We start from the raw sequence: 23,537 nt of genomic DNA on the forward strand, positions 1-23,537 counted from the left end.
TCAATAATAAACATAAACATAAACATGGACACTTCTCCAAATTGGAGCCACTGAGAGACAGATGTAGAAAATGTGGAAGTGATTTGCCACAGCGCCTCTGCAGGACCTCCAGCAGTGTAGTTAGTATTTTGAGCTGGAATACAGAGGAATCGAATCACTTCCAGTTTAATTGTCTCCATGTTGGAGCGATTGTCATTCAGGTCCTGCCCCATTCTTCCTGTGTTACTGTGAAATTTTCATAACATGGCTTGTCTTAAAGAATTTGTTTGATATTTGGGAAATACGAGATTCCTCCTTTCTTGCAGAGACAAGACAGTTAGCTTAGCTTAGCATAAAGACTGGCTAACGTAGCTCTGTCTGCCAACATTACAGTGATGTCAAGACTCCAGGAAGTGACTGTGCACGGCCAAGAAACAGTCATATATATAACCCCCCATAAAACCATGTGTAGTTTTTGCATTTTGGATTTGTTGGGATCAAACAAACCAGATGTGATCTTTATCAGTGAGCTTCAGAGGTTCTAATAGACAGATCTGGTTACCTCTGGACAGAACCAGCTGTTTTCCCTACCAGCTAAGTGAAGTGGTATTGATCTTTTTATCTGAATCTCAACAAGAATGAGCTCACAGTATTTCCCAAATTGTCAAACTAGTCCCATAAAACACATACAAGTGCTGTAAAGCAATAATCTTTTTGTATACTAGACATTTTGTCATTGTTTTTTATTTAATATTTTACTTTTACTCCAGTTCATTGTTCCTCAAGCAATCACATGGAGTGCCTATTTTGTGGACTATCCATAAGAAAATGAAAGTGGCAAAGTTCAGGACAGTCATCTGGCTTATGCATTTTGTTTTACACTTGAAAGAGGTGATTTCCAGTTAAATGGACTGAATTTGATCTCTCATATCTTACACATTTGCTTTAAACTATTACATCTAACAGTACATTTATACTCTTTCTATCTCTGCTCTTAACTCTTTGTGGTGACTTTTTCACTTCTGGTAAGACTTGATTCATAGTCATAGTCATAGTGTGTCTTTGTCTGATAAGTAATAATGAAAGTAGGCAACGCCAGAAAGCAGGCCGTCCTCAACTGGCACAAGGCCTTTTCTCTCTAATTATTAAACCTAGGCCACCGTGATCTCAGTGTGATTGATGATTTGTGTTTGTCAAGGCAAACAGCAGCAATCCACATACTCTCTGTAGTGAGCTCTGTGGCTTAGTGTTAATACAATAAAGTCACAAAAATATATAGAACATATATATAACAGAAAATAAAATATCTGAATTTGAACTAATAGATGCAGTGCAGTTTCGTGTTTGTGTGTGTGTGTCTGTGTGGTCCAGGTATTCCTCACGTTGTGGGGACCTAAATCTGTTTACACAGTCATGTTGTGGGGACTCGCCGTCCTTATGGGGACAAAAAGCAAGTCACCTTAACGTAAATAATCGCTTTTAGGGTTTAAACTTGGTTTAAAGTTAAGGTTAGTTTAGGCTTATGTTAGGGTTAGGGTTAGGGTTAGGATAAGTCTCAAGGAAATGAATGTAAGTCAACGTAATGTCCTCTGAAGTGATGGAAACACAACTGTGTGTGTGTGTTTGAGAGAGAGAGAGAGAGAGAGAGAGAGAGAGAGAGAGAGAGAGAGAGAGAGATAAGCAGCTGTTTCTGATTGGCGCTGGGTGTGCACGTGACCAAGCTCATTTGCATAAGGGCAGGTAGGTGAGCGTGGGAGAAAATAGCTTCAGGTAACACCTCGAACCCTGGCGTTTTGTCATTTCCGCTCCACATTGTACTTTGAACCAAGACTCACCACGGGACACGCGAGTCATCTCACCTTGACACCTCATAACAGACCAGGTAACTCTGACTGAATTCACTACTTTTTTTTTTCCTTCAAAAGAAAACTTAGTGTAGTCAAGGAGGCGACCCACTATTGAAACAGCGTCGAGTCAGAGAGCCCTCAGGAACTGCTTCATTTCTCTACCTGTAGTTTCACTTGTTACTTCGCTGCAGCAGCAGACTCACCTGATCTGAGAGGCCACCGGTTAAACAGGTGTAGCAGGACCTACATTCCGCCGTGCGGAGACATGCATCCGCCTGTGGCAACATAAAACTAAATGTGGGTGTGTCAGTGTAATTAGTTTACCGATCATGGACAAAATAGGCCCTTTTCTGTCTGAATAGGTCGATGTACAGAAGCTTTACATCTTTTTCATTATTAAGAAAAGAAGTATCTGCTTTTAATGTCTCTGTAAGGACTTCTATGGTGAGTTTAGTGTACTTTCTTATCCTCCTAATCAATGGTATTTTCTTATCTCTATGGCTCCTACCAGGATTTATTCTGTACTTTTGGTACGTTTCCTGTCCGTGTTGTTGCCCATTTGAGGATTACATTTTAATTTATAATTTACACTCTTCCCAGTCTGTGGTGATCAAGGTTATCATATGAGATGGAGAAGTAACGTTTTTGAAATGCAGACTTGTAATTTAAAAAAAATCGATTATTATTATTATTATTATTATTATTATTATTATTACTACTACTACTACTATTTTAGGTTCATCTGCTGATTATTTTTTCAGTTAATCAATTGATTGTTTTGTATAACATAGGAAACAGTGAAAATGTCTGTTTTAGTCCATGGTGACGTCTTCAGATGTCTTGTTTTGTTCGATCAACAGTAAAAAATCCAAAGATATTCAGTTTACTGTGATGTATGAAACAGACAAACTTATAATCCTCACATTTGAGAAGCTGCAACCAGCAAACATTTGGCATTTCTGCTTGGAAAAATTGACTACAATAATGAATCGATTATCAAAATAGTAGCATATGAATTTTCTGTAAATTGACTACTCATTTAATCAACTAATCATTGCAGCTCTAATATCAGGAAATGAAGAAACATGCCAATCACAGCTACCTGGAACCCGAGATCCAAAGAAAGCAGCAGATCTTCACATTTGTGAGGCTGGAACAAACTGATTTATGGTATATTTATAATGATAAATGTTAATGTTCTGTTGACAATTGAGGCATTGACTTGTTTCAGCTTCAATGCTTCTTTCTTTGATTGTTGTACTCACACAGTATTGTATAAATCAGCATTTCTTCTCTTTTCCACTGCTGTTTAGGTCAATGTGCAGTGTCTGTGGTTTCTTGGCCTTTTGGCAATAATACACTCACTTAGCAGAAAATTCAACACCCCCTGAAGAGTGTAATGCAATCCAGTACAACAGATTTGCTGTTAATATTACCTTTTGTGAAACACACTGAAAAGACACTTGCTTGTGTGTGTCAGAAATGTTAATTCAACTATGTCGTAACTTTTGAGCCTTTTTGAGGCTACACTTTCTGGTGTTGGACTGGTCTGGTCTGGACTACAGCATATTGAGGGATGTCTCTGCACACATCAGGCAACAATATGCTGCCATTTTTTTTTTGTCTCAAAGAGGATTTTAGAGCAATTCATTTACAGCTTATCCAGAATACTTCAGTTCTTGTCTTGACTAAGTCATGACACACAGACATAATCTTTCTTCTTAAATATTTTAGCTGTCGTCCAGCCAGTGTTAGAATTGATAAGATCTTTTTCTGGTATTCAAAGCTCTCAGAGGCCTAAAAGAAACATATTTCTTTAAATGTACTATGCAGGATTTTCCTAAAAACCAATGTATAGACTCATACAAAAGTAATCCCCCCTCAATCATCACTTATGACCCACCAGAAGCATGTGGCAGTGTATCTGCAGAGACTCTGCCCTCTGCCTGTATTTTCTTATTTTCTTTTGTTATGTTCATTTTTGGGCGTCCATCTTTGGGCGGTGGGTGTGTAGCCCCCAGTCAATAACCGCGTGCAGGGTGTGAGGTCGGGACTCGTGGCGTAGCAACCAGGTTACATCACTGTCTCTGTCTCTCTCCTCTGCTCCGCTCTGCTCTCTGTCTCTATGTCATGGATGTATAAAGAGCTGCAGGTCTGTGTGTCTGCTTGACCGAGGACGGGGCTGAGCCACACATACACAGAGCAGAGAGGCCACAGCGGACAGGATGAAGCTCTGCATTCACATAAAATCCGGCAATGCAGCACCTTCCTGCAGGGTTGTGTGGAGGTGTGGGTGTGTTTATTTGCGCTTTAGAACATAAATGCTGTGAAACAATCAGAAAATAAAGTTTTATTTATGTGATTCATGGCTTTGTTCTCGCCAGCGCCACTCACCCCTGTATTCACTCTCTTATCTTGCTCGACCACCGCTGCACTCTCTCTCTCTCTCTCTATCGCTTGCCCAGGAGGAGGGGCCAACTTTGAATATGGTGTGTTTACAAACACCAACAGGCAAATCCTGCGTAGTACACCTTTTTAACAGTTACGTTGCTTAAATGTTTATTGTGGCACCACTGGCCACAGAGAGTTTCATCCCTACCGTGTACTTGTACTGTATATGGATGTGTGGATGATGTGACAATAAAGTTTTCTACAGTCATGAGTCTTTCAGGTCACTCAGGTCATCTGGTTGTGGGGTTTTAATAAAGCCGGCGCCAGTTTAGAAGCAGCTGGTTTTTATGTGATGTGCTTTAACACAAACAATTTACTACATTTTACAATTTCATATTGAATTTAATTTTATTTAGTCTGGCATATACATGTAGCTACATGTATACCTGAGATGATGGCCCGTACCCCTTCCTCACTGTTTCTTTATGTATGAATCCAGAATACACTGTTTGTTGTTGTTGTTTTTTCTTACAGAATGTGTTGCGTGAATAAATGTGATTTGAGATAAACCTTGCCCCCCACATGAAATTCTGACCAGCCTAAGAGATTAGTTTTTTTTTCCCCTGGCACATAAAATCTCAGACAGTATCTAGTAGGATCCATCTGATTAATCCCTGATTTGTCTGTTGTTTTGTGTGTGTGTGTGTGTGTGTGTGTGTGTGTGTTTTCAGATGCCCCACCATCTTCTTGTGTCCAGCTGTATTCTGTCTGTCCAGATGTAAGATCTCAGGTCTAGCAGCCCTGATTGAAACTTTTTATTCCTCAGGGAGGTGAGTTTTGAATAATCCCTGTTACTTTGGTAATGCTTTTTTTTTTGTCCTCCCTTGGATCAGTAATTTTGTAAAAGCAGGTTTCCTGGAAAGAACTGTGTATTTTGGAACAAATTATAATAAATTCCTCAACAGCAAAAATTATAGACCCATGAAAATATTAATTAATTATCAATTTATTATAAGGAACTTTATTCTGTGTTGAATTATATGCTTGCCTGTAGACAAATTTCACATTTCTGCATGTTCAGCTGAATTGCTGTCCTCCAAATGTTATGCTTTCACTTTGAAGTGTACCAACTTAGCACTGTCTCTATTTTCCCCATATAAGTAGTATTTTACTAATATGGGGATTATATTGTTATACAGTATTATAGTACCAAATTACATAGTTAGTATGTATGAAACATCAGGAAAATTATTTGGAAATTATGGGACAGAAAAGCATTACAGAGACTTTAATTGACATGTTGCATGTGATCATCAGTGGTTTAATTTGAGGTCATGCATTTATTGACCCCTCTGACAGGCTGACCTGTGTGTGTGTGATTCCCTCCGCAGCTGTCTGTCACCACAGTGATGCAGATATTAATCTCACATACAGTGTCAGCGTTGGTCAGCACCGCGCTGTCCCTGCTCAGCTTGGTTCTGCTGCTGCTGCTGTGCGTCATCAGGAAGAAAAGGAGGATGGAGGGAACATACCATCCCAGCTCAGAGGAGAGAAAGCAGGCAGGATCAGCAGGATCTGAAAAGCCAGGCCTGCCTCTACCATTGCCCAAAGAAGAACGCCTCATATAATGAACGCATAAAAGTGGCCTTGCATACTTTTTGCACCACATTCAGTTTCACTTCACTCTCAACGTGTAAGCCTGTGGATTAATACCTCCTGTCCTCTGGGATGATCCAACAAGGTAAATGCTGAAACTTTTTATTCACAGTGACAACAGAAAGACTGATCAGATCTGATCAATTCTATCACCGGTTTCACCGCATGAGAAGAGGAAATGTGTGTTATTTGAATGTGGATATTTTGCTCACTGTTGTATTCCCTCATCTGAAGAAGTCACTCCCTTTACTCTGCCACATAAGGGACTTGCTGAAGTATGTTTTGTATTTGTTTGTCTGTCATTGTATTGTGTGTTCTGTGTATTTATATATAAAACATATGTATTACACTATTTCTTGTTAGGAAGAATGTTGATTAGGAACACTATGACTGCGATGCACTTTTACTAAGAAGCATGATTTTGTTTTAAGAAAAAAAAAATCAGTATGTATGATACACAAGGTGTTCTGTTAATAAACCAGGAATGTGCACATCTAGTACTACTGCTCTTTCTTTACCTTATCCTGGAGCAAAAGGGGAAAACATACATGTTCAAAATGTTTATTTTATGAATTCATTTATTCAAAATCTGTGTGAAGAGTTACCAACAATGAAATGATTATCCTCGGAATTTGTCAGTTTTTGTTGGGGGAAGTAGCTGATGGAGAGCGTATATCTCTCTCACACACATACATTTGTAGAAAATATTAATGTTACAATGACATGTGGGCCATGACAAAGTACATGATGTGCAAAACATGTTTTGTCCTCACAGATACAAAATGCATTTCTTATTTCACCCATGCTTTGTAGATGCCTCAATCCTGAGTGCAATTTGACAAGTGCACAAAATTAAGACAAGACACAAAAATCTGTTTAAACATTTGCAAAATCTCAATAAGGCAACCTGCCAGCCAGTCTGGGGCCTACACATTAAGCCTCAAATCTCTTCTTAAGTTCAGACACTTTGATAATTGGAGATGGGTCTTCCTCCTCATGTGCTTTGGAGCAGCTGCTAGCTTCTGATCGGGTATTTGAGTCACATGACGCGTGAGTTTGTGCGTTCTCCTTGCTGCGAAACGTGCTGCAAGGTTTCTCAGGTTCAGCCAAACCCTTGGTCCTGGACTTCACCTGGAAGCCTTGGCTGGGTCCCTGAGACTTGGAGCGTGCAACAGCAGATAGGACTTTAGGAGAGGGGGTCTGTGTCATTTCCTGTTCTTCTTTTTTTACTGCTACTTCACCCCTTATTTCCTGGCCTGCCGGAGGTGTTAGGTCAGCAGCGAGACTCTGAGGCCCAGCAGAAGCTGCTGTTTTCAGATTGAGTGTCTCCTCCTGTCCTTGCTGTTGTTCCACAGTGTCAGGACGATGGTCACACTTGGGATTCAGCTTCATAAGTTTGTTTAAAGATTCTGTGGCCTCTTTACTTTGCTCTTCCAGTTTCTCTTTTCCTTCTTCTTCCCTTGCTACATCGTTTTGCATTTCATTTGTTCCTTTTTCTGTCTCGTGTCCCTCAACTACCTCTTCACTCTGATTTTTCTTTTCTCTCAACTCTTCATCCTTTCGCTGCTTGACTGTTTCTATCACAGGGCCTTCTTCAAGACTCACTCTCCTTTCCGGATCTTCTTTCTTTGTCTCTTCCTCTAACTTCACTTCCTTAGAGTTATTTCTGTCATCTATTTCCTCTCCTTGGTTCCCATTTATTGCTACCTTCACTTCTTCCTGTTTTTCTCTGGCCTCCCCCTGTCTCTCTTCTTGTTCCCCCATTTCACACGCTACCAGCAGACTTTCTGATCCCTCTTCTGGTACGCTTGTGTCGAGGCACAGCCAGTTAGAGTCCTCTGTCAGGTCTGACACTTCTTCTGTAGTTTCTACATTCCAGCTGTGCAGGCTGCCACTGCCACTGATGGACAGAGACAGGCTCTCCTGGCTCGGGTTGGCTTGACCGCGCTGGAAAACATAACAAAAGCCAATGTTAGGCCAGAAATTACAGACATCAAATATGTATTTGTGTCTGTGTGTGTGTCAGTTCCCCATTTTCTTACCTTTGTAATATAGTCATGACTGTCCAGTCCAAACAGATCCAGGCTGCGTGTGCCGTACAGCAAGCCGCGTTCGTGGGAGCTCCGGGTGCTAAGTGTGTCAAAGATCTCCCCAAGCAGATCCATCTCCTCCGCGTCACACAGCAGTGAATCTTCCCCCTCTTCTTCATCCCTCTGAAGATCAGGCTCAGCCACAGGCCCAGACACAGCTCTGATGACACAGAGATAACAAACAGAATGGCAAAAACAAGGAAATACATATATATTCATGCTATATATTCTTTTTTTGGGAGGTTTTTCATTTCTCTGCCCCTTGTTTCTCACCCATCCCATGCATCTCCAGTGTCCATGTTGTCCATATCTCTGGAAGCACTAGGTTTGTAAATAGGTCGACGAGGACGTGACTGACATGAGCAACATAGTAACAAAGCAAAGAGACATCCCCCCAACAAACAAATGTTGGGGGCGAAACACAATAAAGTGATAGAGATGAAGCAATGAAAAGTACAAAACAGCACAAAGAAGCAGTGTGAGACAACAGAGAGGAAGATTAGTTGATGATGAAGATACATGTGGAAGGTGTAGTGGTTTTATAAGACATTTAAAATGAATGAGATGAAAATGAGATGTGGGATTGTTCCAAATGGTTTTGAAGAGTGAGACAGAACTCACTTTCCCAAAGTGTTGTGTGATTGGAAGGCGGTTCTGGAGACATTCAGATTTGGCACAGCGGTGTGACACTGATCCACCTCTCTGAAGGGTGTGCTCTTCATTGTGAGTCTGTATTTTACACACATACACACACAAACACAAGGAAAAAGTATTACAACCACAGCTGAATTTGTACTAGTCAAATCATGTACCCACATACACACGTGCCCACCTTGTGCATCAGCAGGTTTTTCAAACCAGACTTGGCAAGACCTTTGGCCTGGGAGATATTAAAAAGAGTTTCAGTTGTTTTGGTAACATAGATAGAATTTAATTGTGCAAAACAAACTTCTCTTCCTCCCAGCAAAAAGTCCTCAGTTTGTACTCACCCTTATGTTTGCTTTGGACTTCATGTTGAGTATTAACGCTCCTCCCCCTTTCTGTCAAAAGCAGAAATGCATCCGTGTTGTACTTTCCAACAAGATGGGAACCAATGCAATGTTTGTTTCAACAATGTTTAAATGAACCTACCTTTAAATTACCAACTAACTGTTGATAAGATTTGCTTTTCCCTGCAAACAGACATAAATACAAAGTTAAGTGGATGAGTGAGTCATAAAAAAGTCACATCACACCACCCCAAAACATACATACATGCAAAAGATACACACCTGCTGTTGTTCCACACTTAAGGATTTCCTCCTCAAAGAGGTCATCTGGTTCCTTCCCTGCGTTCAGAATATCCAGGCGGCCATCAATGAACTGAAAATATATATATACATAAATATATTACTGATGAAAATGTTGTATATGACATGACAATACTCACTAATTTAACAAAAGGATGACTTTGGCTTCACATCAGCTTTGTATGGGGCCTGTTTCACAAAGGCAAGCTAACGGTGGTGGTCATGTTTCACAAATGATGTCTGTTTGCAAATTGAAGATACATTAGTGAATCCTGTATTGCTTTTGCTCTCATGCTCTTGCATGGGTTGCAAGTATGACTTTTGTTTTGATGAGGGAAACATGTCAAAATTAACACGAGAGGAAATGATCTCATGCAGCAAATAGCGCCGTGCATGTTGCAAATTTGGTGAAACAGACCTCAGTTCCCTAAAAAAAAAAAGTATCAGAGGAAGACTGACACATTTATTAATTTTCTTTCTTTTCTTTTCTTTTTCCACATGCTTTTGTATATGCTGTTGTCTTTGTATTACCGTAAGATACATGTTTTGTAAAATAGTGGTGTCTTGTAAGCCCTTGTGGAATGGGCCAGATGTTTTGCATGAAATAGAAATAAAATAAAAATAAAAAACTAAACCTGCTGCAACATTTCACTGAAAAAGCATTTCTCCAGTAAATACTGTACCTGTATAAACCTGAGCTTTGAGTTACAAGTTTAACCAGACGTATATGTTATAATTAGAGTATCTATCCAGCAGAGGGCAGTAACTGAACAGAAAATCTGTGTACCTGTTTGAAAAACTGTAAATGAACAGCACTCTGTAGAAACTGCCTCATAGTGGGGGACTTGTGATCTAAAAACAGCGCCTCACTGAACCACATTTCATCCTCCTGCAAAAAAGAGAGAGCATTATGCACAACAAAAGAGAAGAATGAGAACAAAAAACACATATACTGTAGGCCTACTGTCTGGTCCTAATAGTCATACAGAGCTGCAGTTTGACAATGCACATTTTTTTCTGTACATGTTTACAAACTATCAACTTTTACTTATCATTTATACTATTTAAAATCAGTCTTAGTAAAGGCAACAAGCCATTCTCACCGCATTGGCCTGCAGCGCATCCCTGTAGCCTCCAAACAGCAGAGCCTGAGCTTTCAGGAAGGCCCTTGAGACACCACAGCCGGGAGACACTGCCTGACGCTTCAAACACATCTTCAGCCCGGACATCTGGAGACATTTACATTACATTTATATATGTAACATCAATCAAGAGAAATGTGTCATTTTGCCTAATTTGGAAATCTAGCAAAGGTCCCTGACCCCTCACATTGCAGCCAAGATCTACAGTATGTGTGTTATGGTCAAGTCACCAGGACAACGATAAACCTTTAACTAACCAGTATCGCCTGATTCTGGTACAGACTCTAGTCATACTTTCCTTAATATAAAAAAAGTGACAAAGTGTTAAGGGGCACCAACAGAGATACATGTATATATTTAATCACAAAAACCTGCACAGTATTTATTACCACATCTGAAGGTATCCTCTTGAAGTCATCAAAGGGGGTTTCCAGCATGTTTGTATCCACGTTCAGAATAACAACTTCCTCCAACCCACGACTCCTCACCTTCTGTCGGACAGACACAATATGATCAGAGGTACGTGACTGGGGACAAACATGATAGATTCATAGGTCTGGTAATACTTTTGTGATAATCATTTTAAACTGTGGTTTACCTCAGATAGACTGCTGTGGACCCCTATTAGGTATGGCATAGGTGCACTGTAATATAAAATAAAATAAGCTAGGATAAGTTAAATAGATAGATAGATAGATAGATAGATAGATAGATAGATAGATAGATAGATAGATAGATAGATAGATGGATAGATGTCTCACCAGCAGTAGTCCAATAGGTGAGGTGGCAGGACAGGGATGAAGATGTGTTGCCAGTACATGGGGTACAACACAGCATTGAGTGCATGCACGCAAGACGTCAGCTACACACAACACGAAATGGAGGACAGTTTCAGACAATAATAACACACAGGATACACAAGTCTGCCTGTGTGGTTTGTCCTAGACCACATACGGTGGCCAATGTGTGACTTCAAGCAAGCAGAAATGTGGCTTCCGTGTCACTACATTCAAGAGAAACTAAAGTGGCTTCTGTCTCTGGGGTTAGGTGAATGTTGATGGGTAAAAGTTCGGTTTAGGCAGTCAGATATGGTTATAGGTCAGGGTAAGTTTCCAGAGAATGAACTTGCTTCAGTGAATGAAATAAATAAAAATGAAATACTACAAGAAATAAGAGAAGAGAAATATGTGTCTTACAGTGCTGAGTTTGCTAGCAAAGATGATGATGCGTCTCTCAAACAGCATGCTGGCATAGAGTTGGAGCAGGTTCCCCACATCTACTGCCACAATAAGCTCTGTCAAGTTCCTCTGGTAAACACACACACACATACACACACACACACACACACACACATCAGTTTGAATGGGCATGCAAAGCATGCAAAAAACCCCTGTATATATATATATATATATATATATATATATATATATATATATATATATATATATATATATATACACACACACATACATATATATATATATATATATATATACATACATATATATATATATACGATATACGATATAAACCCTGAGTTTAGTTTCATCTAACATACTTACATTTTCAGGAATGGAGGGGAGGCTTCTGGGGTCTGGAGCAATGAAGTATGGAACCTAATCAAAAAGAATGAAACTAAATATTATTGAGAAAGTGGTGGAAATGTAATGAAAGTGTTTTAGCTTTCAGATGGCTTAGCATCTTCAGCATCATACAGATAAGGGTGCATTACAGGTTACAGGATTAGACTTAAGGTTTTCATTCCAAAACTTTATCTGTTAAACAATGTTGTTGTTAGATGCAAATAATTGTACAAGCTAATATCTTGTTGTAACAGAACCCTAAAATTATAATCCCTAAGATTTTCAATCATCAAATATGTTTGATACTATTTATGGTTGGCAATTTTTCTGCGATAGATAATTAATTAATAATAAATAATAATAGTAGGTAATTACATTCATTACATTACAAGTAATTAGCCTACCCACTGTATTGTTAGTAGCAAGTCCGCTATTGCTGTACTAGATTCAAATGGATTCATGTAATCTGGCATGATTTTACCTAATTGATATCAGCCTCATTGTTTACTATTCACTCTGTTTACACTGTAACAGAGCTGTATTAAGTTATAGCCGATTCAAATCAGGATTCTTAGACTTGTGGTACCCTATTAAGTCGCACTTGCTATTACCATGGTAACCACAAGTTTCGAAAAACCAGTCAGGACCGAAATCTTACAGATTACAACTTTAATAATATTTTCTGTATTTTCACACCATAGAATTGTTTAGGATGTGTAAATGTTTCTTTCAAGTGATGGATATTTTCTTTTGGAATGAAACTCTTTGAATACAAAAATTCACAAGATACAACCAGCTGTTTGGGTTAAGTTAATTAGTCCGCAGGTCATACTGAATCTCAACAGTTAGTGCAAATGGTGTTAAGTTTGGCTTGAAGATTTGATCGATTAGCGGACTTAGTGACAAGGTTTTAGTCCACACACATCAGGTTTAGCCAGCAGGGGTTAGTCTGCATCTGCTCGACCACATGAACCCCTGTGGGACTCACCCCCTCTTGTCCCTCTGGGTGTCCAACAGGATGAGACACCTCTGTGCTGATCAATAGCTGCTCTCCCTCAGAAAAAAACACAACACGCTAACCACTGACAGTAAATGGCCATAAAGTCAAGGGTGACTCCTGGTTTTCATTGGCTAATTAAAGATTTACCATCTGCAGAGTGACAGATCCAGCTGCCAGTGGTATGCGCTGCTTGTAGAGCGTAGCCAGCAGCGCTTTCATCTCATTGGTCTGTTGAGAACACGATGACAGTCATGTTAATCATATTCATACAAGAGAGTGTGTATAAGACAATAACTGAGGAGCAACAGAAACTCACCTGTCCTTTTGTTAGGTAATCAGCTAAGTTGTTGAGAAGTTTGTAGAACACTTCAAACCATGGAAGGTAACTGTAATCAGTTTGAGCATGGTGTTAGAGGCATGGTTCAACTCGACATGAGAGTGACTCCCTCACATCCATACTCTAGATGTACCTGAGTATGCAAAGGCAGGTCTGTGTGCTGTTGGTGAGACGACAGAAGCCAAAGCGCTGGCATCCCTCAAGGTCAGTCAGAACAAAAGTAAAGTGCTGCACGGCCACTCCATCCCTCACCCTGAAGAGATGAATGGGTAAGGGAGTGAGAGATGGACAAATAGAAACTATCAGGCCACAAATGTAACCTGGAGCAAATACAGTCATGGAAAACTTATAAACTTATTTTCACCTTTGTATGTCATACGGGAAGCAGAACCTGGGCAATGTTTGACAGGACTCCTAGAGTGGAAGAGAAAAATGTTTGTGTAAAAAATCTCTTTAAAAAAGCCGCTATGTTCATTTCAATATGACAATAAATCTGTAAATGTTTCCAGGAACTGGAGACATGAGCGGCTACCTGATCACTGAAGTCCTCTGGAAACTGAAACTGTACACCTGGATCTGTAACATTAAATTAAATTGATAAATAAATGAACATCAAGACTAATCCTCAACACAAACTTAATTTGCAAAGGATTTATAGCAGTGTTTTAAATCAAGGCAACAATGAGTTAAATAGAAAGAAGATTAAGTATTTATTTAAGTATTTAATTATTGATGATAGACAAATTAAATACATGCTGCAAGTTAATGAAAAGTATGATTTTCAAGCCCTTCAGTTCACACCGAGCTGCTCAGTCAGTCACCACAACATGTTCTGGTTCAAGTGCAACTAGACTGTGTGGTTTTTCTAATCACATGACAGGAAGTGTGAGCAATTCTTGGCACAGCAGAGACATCTTCATTAACTATAAGACTTTTATATTTTATCATCTTATAATACAGCATAAGTAAATTTAGAAGTGTTCCTTTCAAAATAAAAAATCATCCACTTAAGGTGTAGTCAGTGTAGTCTGAGTCATATGACAAAATAAAGAGAGTCATGGAAAAGTATTTGAGGAACACTTTTAATCAACTTCTCTGTTGCTGACAAATCATTCTGCGCATCTAAATGGTTCTATAACAGATCACACACTTGTGGTACAATTTGGAGTTTGAAACAAAAGCTGGGAAACAGTACTTTCAGATACTTGCTGGAACAGGTGTGATGCAGAGAAAGAAGCTAGAGGGCTCACCTTTGTCTCTGGCTACAGGGCAAGTTGCTTCAAAGAAGCAGTTGAAGGTCCGCTCAGGGTTTTGACTGACAGGGGAGAGGTTCACAGCACTCATATGAGATTAAACTTGTAGTGTGTTACCCACCAGACATGGACACTAACGCTGAGATATAGCAGTAAAAACATTGATCAGATTACTTAAATTGTAATTTCCCAAAAGCGAAAAGATTTTGCTCTCAGGTAATTATGAAACAGGTGTGATCTTAAAGACAATGATAAACTTTAATGTATCTATTGTATGCTGGTATTTAGGTCTTTAGAAAGAGTTGAATGTGATTATATTAAAACATTCAAATGCTGGTTGTATGTAACAAAGACAGAGGAACATTTTGCTCTGCTTTGGACAAGTTCAGGTTTACCATGAAGAGTATGGCAGCTTATAGAGGGCAACAAAGTCGCTACAGGAAACTTCCTGTGCAGTTGCGAGAGGAAGTAATAAAAACCACAAGAACAGACTGACGGGCAGAGTGATGATGATGGCATTTGATCAAAAATGACACGATTAACTTACTTCAGTCTGGATCCCATGCTGTCTGAATGTGACTGTGTCCATATGTTTGTCCAGGAGGGAAGAGATCTTCAGCAGGTGTATTAGATGATGGTCATATCTCCGATGTAGCAGTGATATAAAGCAGCAACAGTAACGTTAGCCTGCTCAATCAGCACCGGAGTGAAAGACACTTCCTGCTTCATGGCAGTATGTGTGTTGTGTCAGTGTGTGAACACAAATGTGACGTCTGTTACCTCTCAAAACTCTAAGCTCTCATATTCGCTTCTGTGAACTTTAATTCGTCAGTTTGTAGACAACAGATCAACAGGTAAAATAAAAATACAAAACACTAACAACAAATAGTGTGCATCTGCATGAGTAGCTGCAAAATGAATCAAGGTACATAAATAACAATCCTGCTCAATGACCATTAGAACTACTGCTGCCTGATCATGCATAATATGTTATATGAAGAGACATGATTTTATTTATGTAAATGCTTTCCACATAAGGACAGTGGCTTCAAAATCCTTCACCTTTCCAATAAAGGAGTATGTACGACACACATCATAAGTGAGCATTTGGTGTAATAGGTTTCATATACATGTAAAAGAGGCAACAAAGTAGCCACATCCTGCTCAGAGACTCTAAACTCACAGATCTCACACTGCCTCCCTGTGGTGTTCAAGTTAAACTGCTGAATCTGATGACAGTGCAGGTCTCCATTTTGGTTTGCCTCATATGTGGCATCCCTGGATGCTGAACTGGGCATCCTCAAAAGTTTCTGATACTCTCTTATGTATTTTAGTCAAAATTGATATATTTTTGGAAAGGTATGGCAGAAAGTGTGATTATTCACTTATTTTGTTTGTATATTGTTTTAAAATGTATTGAATTTCCAAATATATCACAAAGAAGAACTTTCAACTCTCAAAGAGATATTTTTTTTCCAACAACTTTATTTCAATCAATGCCAAATTAGACAAGTGATCAAATTTCAAGCGAGTTAAACAGTTTTATTGGATACTTGGCCCAGGTATGGAACTGTCTGACTGATGAGGATGAATGAACATGAACAGAAAAGCCACTGACAAAAGACCACGAGCACACCTGTGTTAGCTACCTTTATATGAGCACTGATACGGGAGAATCAGTTTAGTGCTGTGAATTCCACTCTAGCTGGAGGAACAGGGACTGTCAATGGAAGAACGAAGAGAGGCAGAGGGAAAAGGAAACAGGAAATACAAGAGTGAGAGAAACAGAGCAGAGTAGGACTGAAATAAGTGGATGGATGGAGTTAGGACGAGTGCAGATAAGAAACGATGAGTGATTTTAGCCTTAGGCCACCTCTTCCTCTCCCTCCTCCTCGAACTCTCCCTCCTCAGCAGTGGCGTCTTGGTACTGTTGGTACTCGGACACCAAGTCGTTCATGTTGCTCTCCGCCTCGGTGAACTCCATCTCATCCATGCCCTCGCCAGTGTACCAGTGGAGGAAGGCCTTGCGGCGGAACATGGCGGTGAACTGCTCAGAGATGCGCTTGAACAGCTCCTGGATGGCCGTGCTGTTGCCTATGAAGGTGGCTGCCATCTTGAGCCCACGAGGTGGGATGTCGCACACTGCTGTCTTGACGTTGTTGGGGATCCACTCGACAAAGTAGCTGCTGTTCTTGTTCTGCACATTCAGCATCTGCTCATCCACCTCCTTCATGGACATGCGGCCACGGAAAACGGCGGCCACTGTCAGGTAGCGGCCGTGGCGGGGGTCGCAGGCGGCCATCATGTTCTTGGCATCGAACATCTGCTGAGTGAGTTCAGGCACAGAGAGGGCTCTGTACTGCTGGCTGCCCCTGCTGGTGAGTGGGGCGAAGCCGGGCATGAAGAAGTGCAGACGGGGGAAGGGCACCATGTTGACGGCCAGTTTGCGGAGGTCAGCGTTGAGCTGGCCGGGGAAACGCAGGCAAGTTGTCACGCCGCTCATGGTAGCAGACACCAGGTGGTTGAGGTCTCCGTAAGTGGGTGTGGTGAGTTTGAGAGTACGGAAGCAGATGTCATACAGGGCCTCGTTGTCGATGCAATAAGTCTCGTCTGTGTTCTCGACCAGCTGGTGGACAGACAGGGTGGCGTTGTAGGGCTCCACCACTGTGTCTGACACCTAAAGGCAGAACATGCAAAGGTCAGCGAAATGAAAATCAGGGAAAGGAAAAATACCAACAAGCAGTGTGACATGATCACTGTACCTTAGGAGAGGGCACCACACTGAAGGTGTTCATGATACGATCGGGGTACTCCTCACGGATCTTGCTGATGAGCAGAGTTCCCATACCAGAGCCGGTACCACCACCCAGGGAGTGTGTAAGCTGGAAACCCTGCAGGCAGTCACAGCTCTCAGCCTCCTTCCTCACTACATCCATGACCGAGTCCACCAGCTCGGCTCCCTCTGTGTAGTGGCCCTTGGCCCAGTTGTTACCCGCTCCGCTCTGGCCTGGAAAGAAGGAGTTAATTACAATCTGCTGAGCCATAGTCCATCTGTTTAAAATGAAAAACTCAAGAAAATTAACATGAACCTTCCATTTTCTATGTAATAATCAACATATGTGCAGGTGCAGCTGATCACATACCAAAAACAAAGTTGTCGGGTCTGAAGATCTGTCCGAAAGGGCCAGAGCGGACAGAGTCCATAGTTCCTGGCTCCAGATCCACTAAGATGGCCCTTGGAACGTACTTCCCTCCTAGAACACAAATACTTGTGTCATTTTTTTTTTTTAATTAAAAAAAAAGGAAACACTGAGACATCAAACGCACACTAATATGGTAATATTTTGTTTTGACAATCCTGACCTGAGGCCTCATTATAGTAGACATTGATTCTGTCCAGCTGCAGGTCGCTGTCTCCATGGTAGCTTCCTGTTGGGTCAATGCCGTGCTCATCACTGATCACCTCCCAGAACTACAGACAAGTAAATGCGTAGATATGTCAGAGACCAGTTAATAAAAAACATGCATGACACAATCTGAATGTAACTACTCACATTTAACATCACAACACAGGAAAGCATGATATCAATATTTATGCAACAATGAATCGATTAGTTGATCAACAGAAAATTAATGAACAATAATTCAGATAATGCATAATTTGCTAAGTCATAAGTCATTTATTATGCAAAAAATTAGCTTGTTTCAGCTTCTCAGATGTGATGATTTGCCACTTTTCTGTTTTGTATAATTGTGCATTGATTTTTATTATTAATATTTTTTTTTTAGAATTTGGACTATTTGTTGGGCAAAACAAAACGATCTGAAGCTGTCACCTTTGGCTTGAAATTTGGGATTTTTGACATTTTATTGACCAACCAATTAACAGATTCATCAATAATTAATGTATTTGCAGTAAAATCGTTAGCTGCAGCCCTGGATTTTACATTATATAAATATTCAGATTCATCATCCTCAAATTAACCTCTGGATCACACATTGACAAAAGACAAAGAAAGATATTTAAAGAATTTTAAAATGTCTATTAGTTGTAGCAGGGATGTGATAAAATATCAGCCTTTAGGCCTAATTATGATTAACTATGATCTAATGTGTATGTTGAAAAACTGCCTGCCGGCATTCCAGTGCATCATTCGGTGTCTGAGCACCACACCCCTCACACACACGCACACGCACATACACACGCACACGCACACACACAATTTTCTAGCAAAAGCTCTTCGGATTTCAGAGGCCAGATCAGTCTAATGTCACACACAGAAACAGACGCTACCAGAGGCCCACAGTTGACAGTGATCAGCTCACTTGTATGTATTCGTTCATTTAAAGGTCATCCAGCCACAGCAGCGGGGATATCTCGGCCTGTCACCGCCCATCCTGAAGGATGCTATTGTACGCTGCCTCCACCACACAAACACTTTCCATTATGTTGACCTATTTAGTATTTCCCGTGGACAGCAAGGCCTCTTCCAGCGGCCGACGCAGGCAGCAACAGGGATAAACTTGCAGTCAATTACATAAAACTGACTGCAAGTGAGAGTTAAATAACAGGCCTAAGTGTGCTCTCATACCTTTGCTCCAATCTGGTTCCCGCACTGCCCGGCCTGTAGGTGCACGATTTCACGCATGTTGTCGCTGCGGTGTGGAGAGAGAGCTGGAGAAACTGGGGAAGCTGACGGGATCCGGTTGTGTTCGGTTCTGGCCCTCCCGGTTCAGCTAGTCAACAGTCTGGCTGAATGTCGGAGGACTGCTCCTGCGTCGTAAACTCTCTCCCCCTCTCTCTCTCTCTCTCTCTTTATCCGCCTGCGGCTGCGCCGTTCCTCCCGGTACTGCAGCATGACGTCATCTCCATGGCAACGGGAACCGGGCACGGCCGGAAAATTGGCTGCCTGGCCTGGGCTAGCTGGCAGACTGCCGTGCAGACACTAGTTGTTTCGGGATCGACATGCCTGTATGACATGACAGAAAAACACCCGAGAATAACTTTCACCTTAAGACTGGATCCTCTAAAGCTGCAGGAGTGCACCATGTGTGAGGGAATTAATGACCACAGATGTAGCTAATTGTATGATGTAGCTAGTTCAAATGTATGGAAAGGGAATGATACATTATGTAGACAACCTGCAGGACTGTTACATGGAATAATGTAGCTATTTAGCAGTAATGTGGCCACACTGGCCAGTGAGTGTGTGTGTGTGTGTGTGTGTTTGGGTGGGAGCTTTCACAAGTAGTTACCTGTATAAATATCTATATCTATATATTTATATTTATATATTTATATGTATATGTGTGACATGCAGGGACTTTTTACCTTTTTTTTTCTTTTTTAGGTTTTCAGTAGTGAGTACTAGCAGAATATGTTTACATGCACACATTTTGTTATGAGTCTCATTTGTTGGGCCTCTATTGTTCCTCCATCCCCACCTCCTGCTTTCTGTGATTTGTACTTGATATGTAGGGGTTCATATGCTTCAAACAAACTATCTCCTATGACTGACTAAGCAAAAGTGTTTGTACGTGTTCCAAATGGCCATACTCAATGGTGGGGTGAAAAGCCTGCCATAGCCTCCTCCTGATTGCATCTCAGCCTTCCTGATCTGTCTCCAAGAATTCTGTGTCTCGTGTGTGTCTTTGATGAATTGTAAGGGGATAATAGCTTCTCAAAGGCATTCGTGCTGTCTTCTACAGCTTTGCAGTCAAAGTTTACAGGACGATATGGCCGACGGCTCTCTGTCTAGACAATCTGGATATGTACATATATATATATATATATATATATATATATATATATATATATATATATATATATATATATATTGAGGAATATGCAGTGTGTGTGTAAACTAAAGTAATAAAGGTATTATGTCGATATTTTGATACAAAGATCATCTACATGACTGGGTGACCAGAGGTAGTAGCTCAAATTGACATTGTACTTAAGTGGTGAAAAATTCTCAAATTTGCAATATTTTCAAACTGCCAAAGTCAATTGAAATGCAGTGAATTGGGACTTTTGGGGTTCTGGGTCCTGGGGCAGTTGCCCACTCTGCCCAGTAGGCAATCCAGCCTTTATCTGTGTATATATGATCCTATCATATCCGGGTTCCACTATCTGTCTGTTTCTGTGCTGACTGAGCTACCACAGAGAGACTGAGCTATCACTCAAGCTGGAGACCCACCTACCTTACAAAAACAGTCCTACAGGAATCCTGCAGGGTAATGTAAAGTTCATTTATGTAGGACTTTTTAACAGCAATTTCCTGTAGTAATTCAAAAAGAATCCAGGTGAAATCCTCTTAAGTTGCTGCAGGATTCCTCGGCTTAAAGCCACAACAACCTTAAAATTACGAGATAATCACAAAACTATGTTAACATTAAATGTTCCATCATGAAACAATGAAATAACCTAACTGTTCAAATTATTATATTATCGATCCACACAAAATCTGAAAGAAAAAAACCTTAACAGCCCTGAATGCACTCAAGCTTCTTTGACTTGGAGGAGGGGAGGAACAGAGGAATGCAGTATGTCATAATAGAAAAACACAAAGAAAAATAGCATTTGCTTCAGGTGCAGTTCATTTTCATCATTAACTTTTCATGGAGTGAGCTTAATAATAATTGTATTTCTCAAAACAAGGATATTTACACATGCAAACACATAACTGGGACACTACTGTGTATGTAAACACACTCAGTGTTGACTTCTGCATTTTAATCCCATTGACTCCTGTTTGTTGAACAGAAACACACTGAAATTTCAACTGAAACCCTTGTGAGCATCACTCATGGCCAGATCTATCTTTCACACTACATTTGCACTGTGCCAGCACAGGAGAACGTTTTTTTATATTTTATTTATTCAGTTAACTGGTTGATCTTATTTACCAACATGCAGGTCTAAATGTGCATGTTGTTTTTTCTTTTGGTCCAAAAGTATTCCAATCTAAATATATAATTGGAAAAAAGCTTTACTAACACTTAACACTACTCACTCTGTCAAATTTTAAATGTAGAATGAAACTCCTCTCAGGTTGCCAAATTCTCAGAAAAACCGAGGATATGTTTTCTTATGATACTTTGCATGTGCCGATCATTAGGAAGCAGCTTGTTATTTGTTTCTGCTGTTGCCCATAGAAATAGGAAGTCTGAAAACAGAGATTGGAAGAGAGTAAGGAAGGAAGCAGAGTGTGATAGTCTACGAATAGGAAGGTTTTCCCCAAACCGTCCTCTCCCAAAAGTCAAAGTCTTCCAAAGGAAAAATGCAAGTAAGGAGGTGAAATGCAATCACAAGTGGTCACTCATTGAGTAACAGTTTTAGGTTATCCTGACACAATCAATCTTAGACCATCTGAATACAAGATTGTAGATCATGTTACTGGCACATACTGTAAATTAGGACATAAACATTATGGTTACAGTCGATTTGCTGCTGTTGGTTTGTGTGAGCATTGTCTTTGTCAAACCTCAAATGAACTTTAGCCACATCCATGACGTCAATAACTAGCTACACAGTAATCAGTCAGTATTGCAGCCAGAAAATGACATACATTGAAACAGAGCCAACATAGCTCACAAATAACATCAGTCTGAGTCAATAGTAGACTGTGCTTGAGGGGTTTTAATCAAACACAAGCTTGACTGCTTTTCTCGCTTCCTATAACTGCTCAGTCATTAGTTTAAATACTTTGCTATCAACAACATACAAAATTTGATCTTTAAAGGTCCACATAGAAGTATTATTATTCACACAACCTTCTAAAAATACAGTAACTTTGTAGAATCACCATCATTTGACTTTATTTTTTAAGAGAATGACCTGTCATTTTTGTGGTGGGATTTACTCTAATACACAATTTTTGATATTTTTTTATTAACACAACCTTCTAAAAATACATTCATGTTGTATGGTTACTATAGCATTGGCCGTATTTATAACAGAAAACCTTGTGAGGTTTTTTTCATTATGAAATTTGAATGTGAAATTAATTTCATGGTGTGTACAAAACCTTGTAAAAAACAGTGTTGACCTAATTTTTTGACTGTTTTAGGAATTTACAGAATTTAATTGTAAATTGATGACAGAAAATCCAAAAATAGACATTAACTATAAATTTATAGTGACTCAGCAATATTCTTTATAAATGTGAAATGATGTGAACTTTCATTGCACATTGTGTAAATATACATTTTTTTTAACAGTGTAATAAAGTATATCTTATCTCTTGACATAATATGTTGATCATGGATTGGATCATGGAAAAACGTAACCTTTTATCCCAAGGTGCACGTCTTGTTTGAAAGTATAAACAAAGTTTGTAATTATTATTATTAAAGCATTTTGGCCACCTGGGGGCAGCAGAACAATCTGTAAACACAACATTGACAAATTATCTCCTTATGAAGTAATAGTTTATCCCCATCTATTCAGCACTGGGGGAGGGGAGGATCAGTTATAAGTATTTTGATTTGTTTTTGTATTTTTATTTGGGTGTACAACAACATTCAATATGTAAACACTTTAATCACTGTCTTATATGCTCATTTAGACCCACCAGGCCAAGTAGGCATCTGCCCTGAGACTAAAGACCACCAGAGACCCGACTTCTTCAGGTTTACTGTGTCATTTTGTGTATGTTAATTTGAGAAAAATATGAATTTGTTTAGGAATATGTATTACTAAAGCAGTAGTACTTTGCTGTGTGTACAATAGTGGGTACTTGAAGAAGACAGGATACAGAATGCAGGCAGCATTGTACACTGCACCATATGTGTTTGCTAGATTGGTGGTCAGTAGGGGCTCCCAGCAGGCTTCATCCAGGATCACTGTAGTCATTTAAAAAAAAAAAAAAAAGTATAGCCCAATATCATAAATAAATCACAAATTTGACTCAGGGGGCTTTACAATTTGTACAGCAATACAACTTCCTTAGATGCTTGATTCAAATA

General features: G+C 39.9%; 2 protein-coding genes and 1 long non-coding RNA gene across 5 annotated transcripts; 1 reads left to right on the plus strand and 2 right to left on the minus strand.

The window, feature by feature from the left end:
- Positions 1-1,675: 1,675 nt before the first annotated feature.
- Positions 1,676-6,287, plus strand: LOC122978942. Its single transcript, XR_006402776.1, has 3 exons — positions 1,676-1,861; positions 4,949-5,047; positions 5,609-6,287. It is a non-coding gene; the product is annotated as an uncharacterized LOC122978942 (long non-coding RNA).
- Positions 6,288-6,444: 157 nt separating this feature from the next.
- dennd1c (DENN domain containing 1C) lies at positions 6,445-15,292 on the minus strand. Of its 3 annotated transcripts, none has more exons than XM_044346035.1 (23): positions 15,115-15,292; positions 14,565-14,629; positions 13,847-13,890; positions 13,679-13,728; positions 13,448-13,567; positions 13,294-13,363; positions 13,125-13,205; positions 12,966-13,031; positions 11,957-12,010; positions 11,591-11,701; positions 11,156-11,256; positions 10,993-11,038; positions 10,784-10,882; positions 10,356-10,481; positions 10,040-10,141; positions 9,235-9,325; positions 9,095-9,135; positions 8,953-9,003; positions 8,796-8,843; positions 8,585-8,692; positions 8,237-8,316; positions 7,916-8,123; positions 6,445-7,820 (listed from the first exon to the last, which is right to left on the minus strand). In XM_044346035.1, the coding sequence occupies exons 1-23, from the start codon at positions 15,129-15,131 to the stop codon at positions 6,807-6,809; spliced, it is 2,793 nt and encodes a 930-aa protein (XP_044201970.1). In that variant the 5' UTR covers positions 15,132-15,292; the 3' UTR covers positions 6,445-6,806. The 3 variants fall into 3 exon arrangements, with proteins under 3 accessions (XP_044201970.1, XP_044201969.1, XP_044201971.1); XM_044346034.1 differs by having other exon boundaries at positions 10,784-10,885; XM_044346036.1 differs by lacking the exon at positions 12,966-13,031 and having other exon boundaries at positions 10,784-10,885.
- A 740-nt stretch (positions 15,293-16,032) lies between these two features.
- Positions 16,033-19,388, minus strand: zgc:65894 (uncharacterized protein LOC335798 homolog). The gene is made up of 5 exons (XM_044346037.1): positions 19,160-19,388; positions 17,931-18,039; positions 17,711-17,821; positions 17,330-17,574; positions 16,033-17,244 (listed from the first exon to the last, which is right to left on the minus strand). Exons 1-5 carry the CDS (start codon positions 19,214-19,216, stop codon positions 16,432-16,434), a joined length of 1,335 nt encoding a protein of 444 aa, XP_044201972.1. The 5' UTR covers positions 19,217-19,388; the 3' UTR covers positions 16,033-16,431.
- Between the last annotated feature and the right edge of the window lie 4,149 nt (positions 19,389-23,537).

The sequence above is a fragment of the Thunnus albacares genome, chromosome 3, assembly GCF_914725855.1.
Source record: "Thunnus albacares chromosome 3, fThuAlb1.1, whole genome shotgun sequence".
In the NCBI taxonomy this organism is placed as follows: Eukaryota; Metazoa; Chordata; class Actinopteri; order Scombriformes; family Scombridae; genus Thunnus; species Thunnus albacares.

Coding starts and splice junctions, on each gene's coding strand:
- dennd1c (XM_044346034.1), bottom strand. Junction 13,891..14,564: donor CCCTGTAGCCAGAGACAAAG/GTGAGCCCTCTA, acceptor TTAATGTTACAG/ATCCAGGTGTACAGTTTCAG. Junction 13,032..13,124: donor GATCTGTCACTCTGCAGATG/GTAAATCTTTAA, acceptor TTTTTTTCTGAG/GGAGAGCAGCTATTGATCAG.
- zgc:65894 (XM_044346037.1), bottom strand. CDS start 19,216: ATGCGTGAAATCGTGCACCTACAGGCCGGGCAGTGCGGGAACCAGATT. Junction 17,575..17,710: donor ACCCGACAACTTTGTTTTTG/GTATGTGATCAG, acceptor CCTTCTTTCCAG/GCCAGAGCGGAGCGGGTAAC. Junction 17,245..17,329: donor GTGTGGTGCCCTCTCCTAAG/GTACAGTGATCA, acceptor TTCTGCCTTTAG/GTGTCAGACACAGTGGTGGA.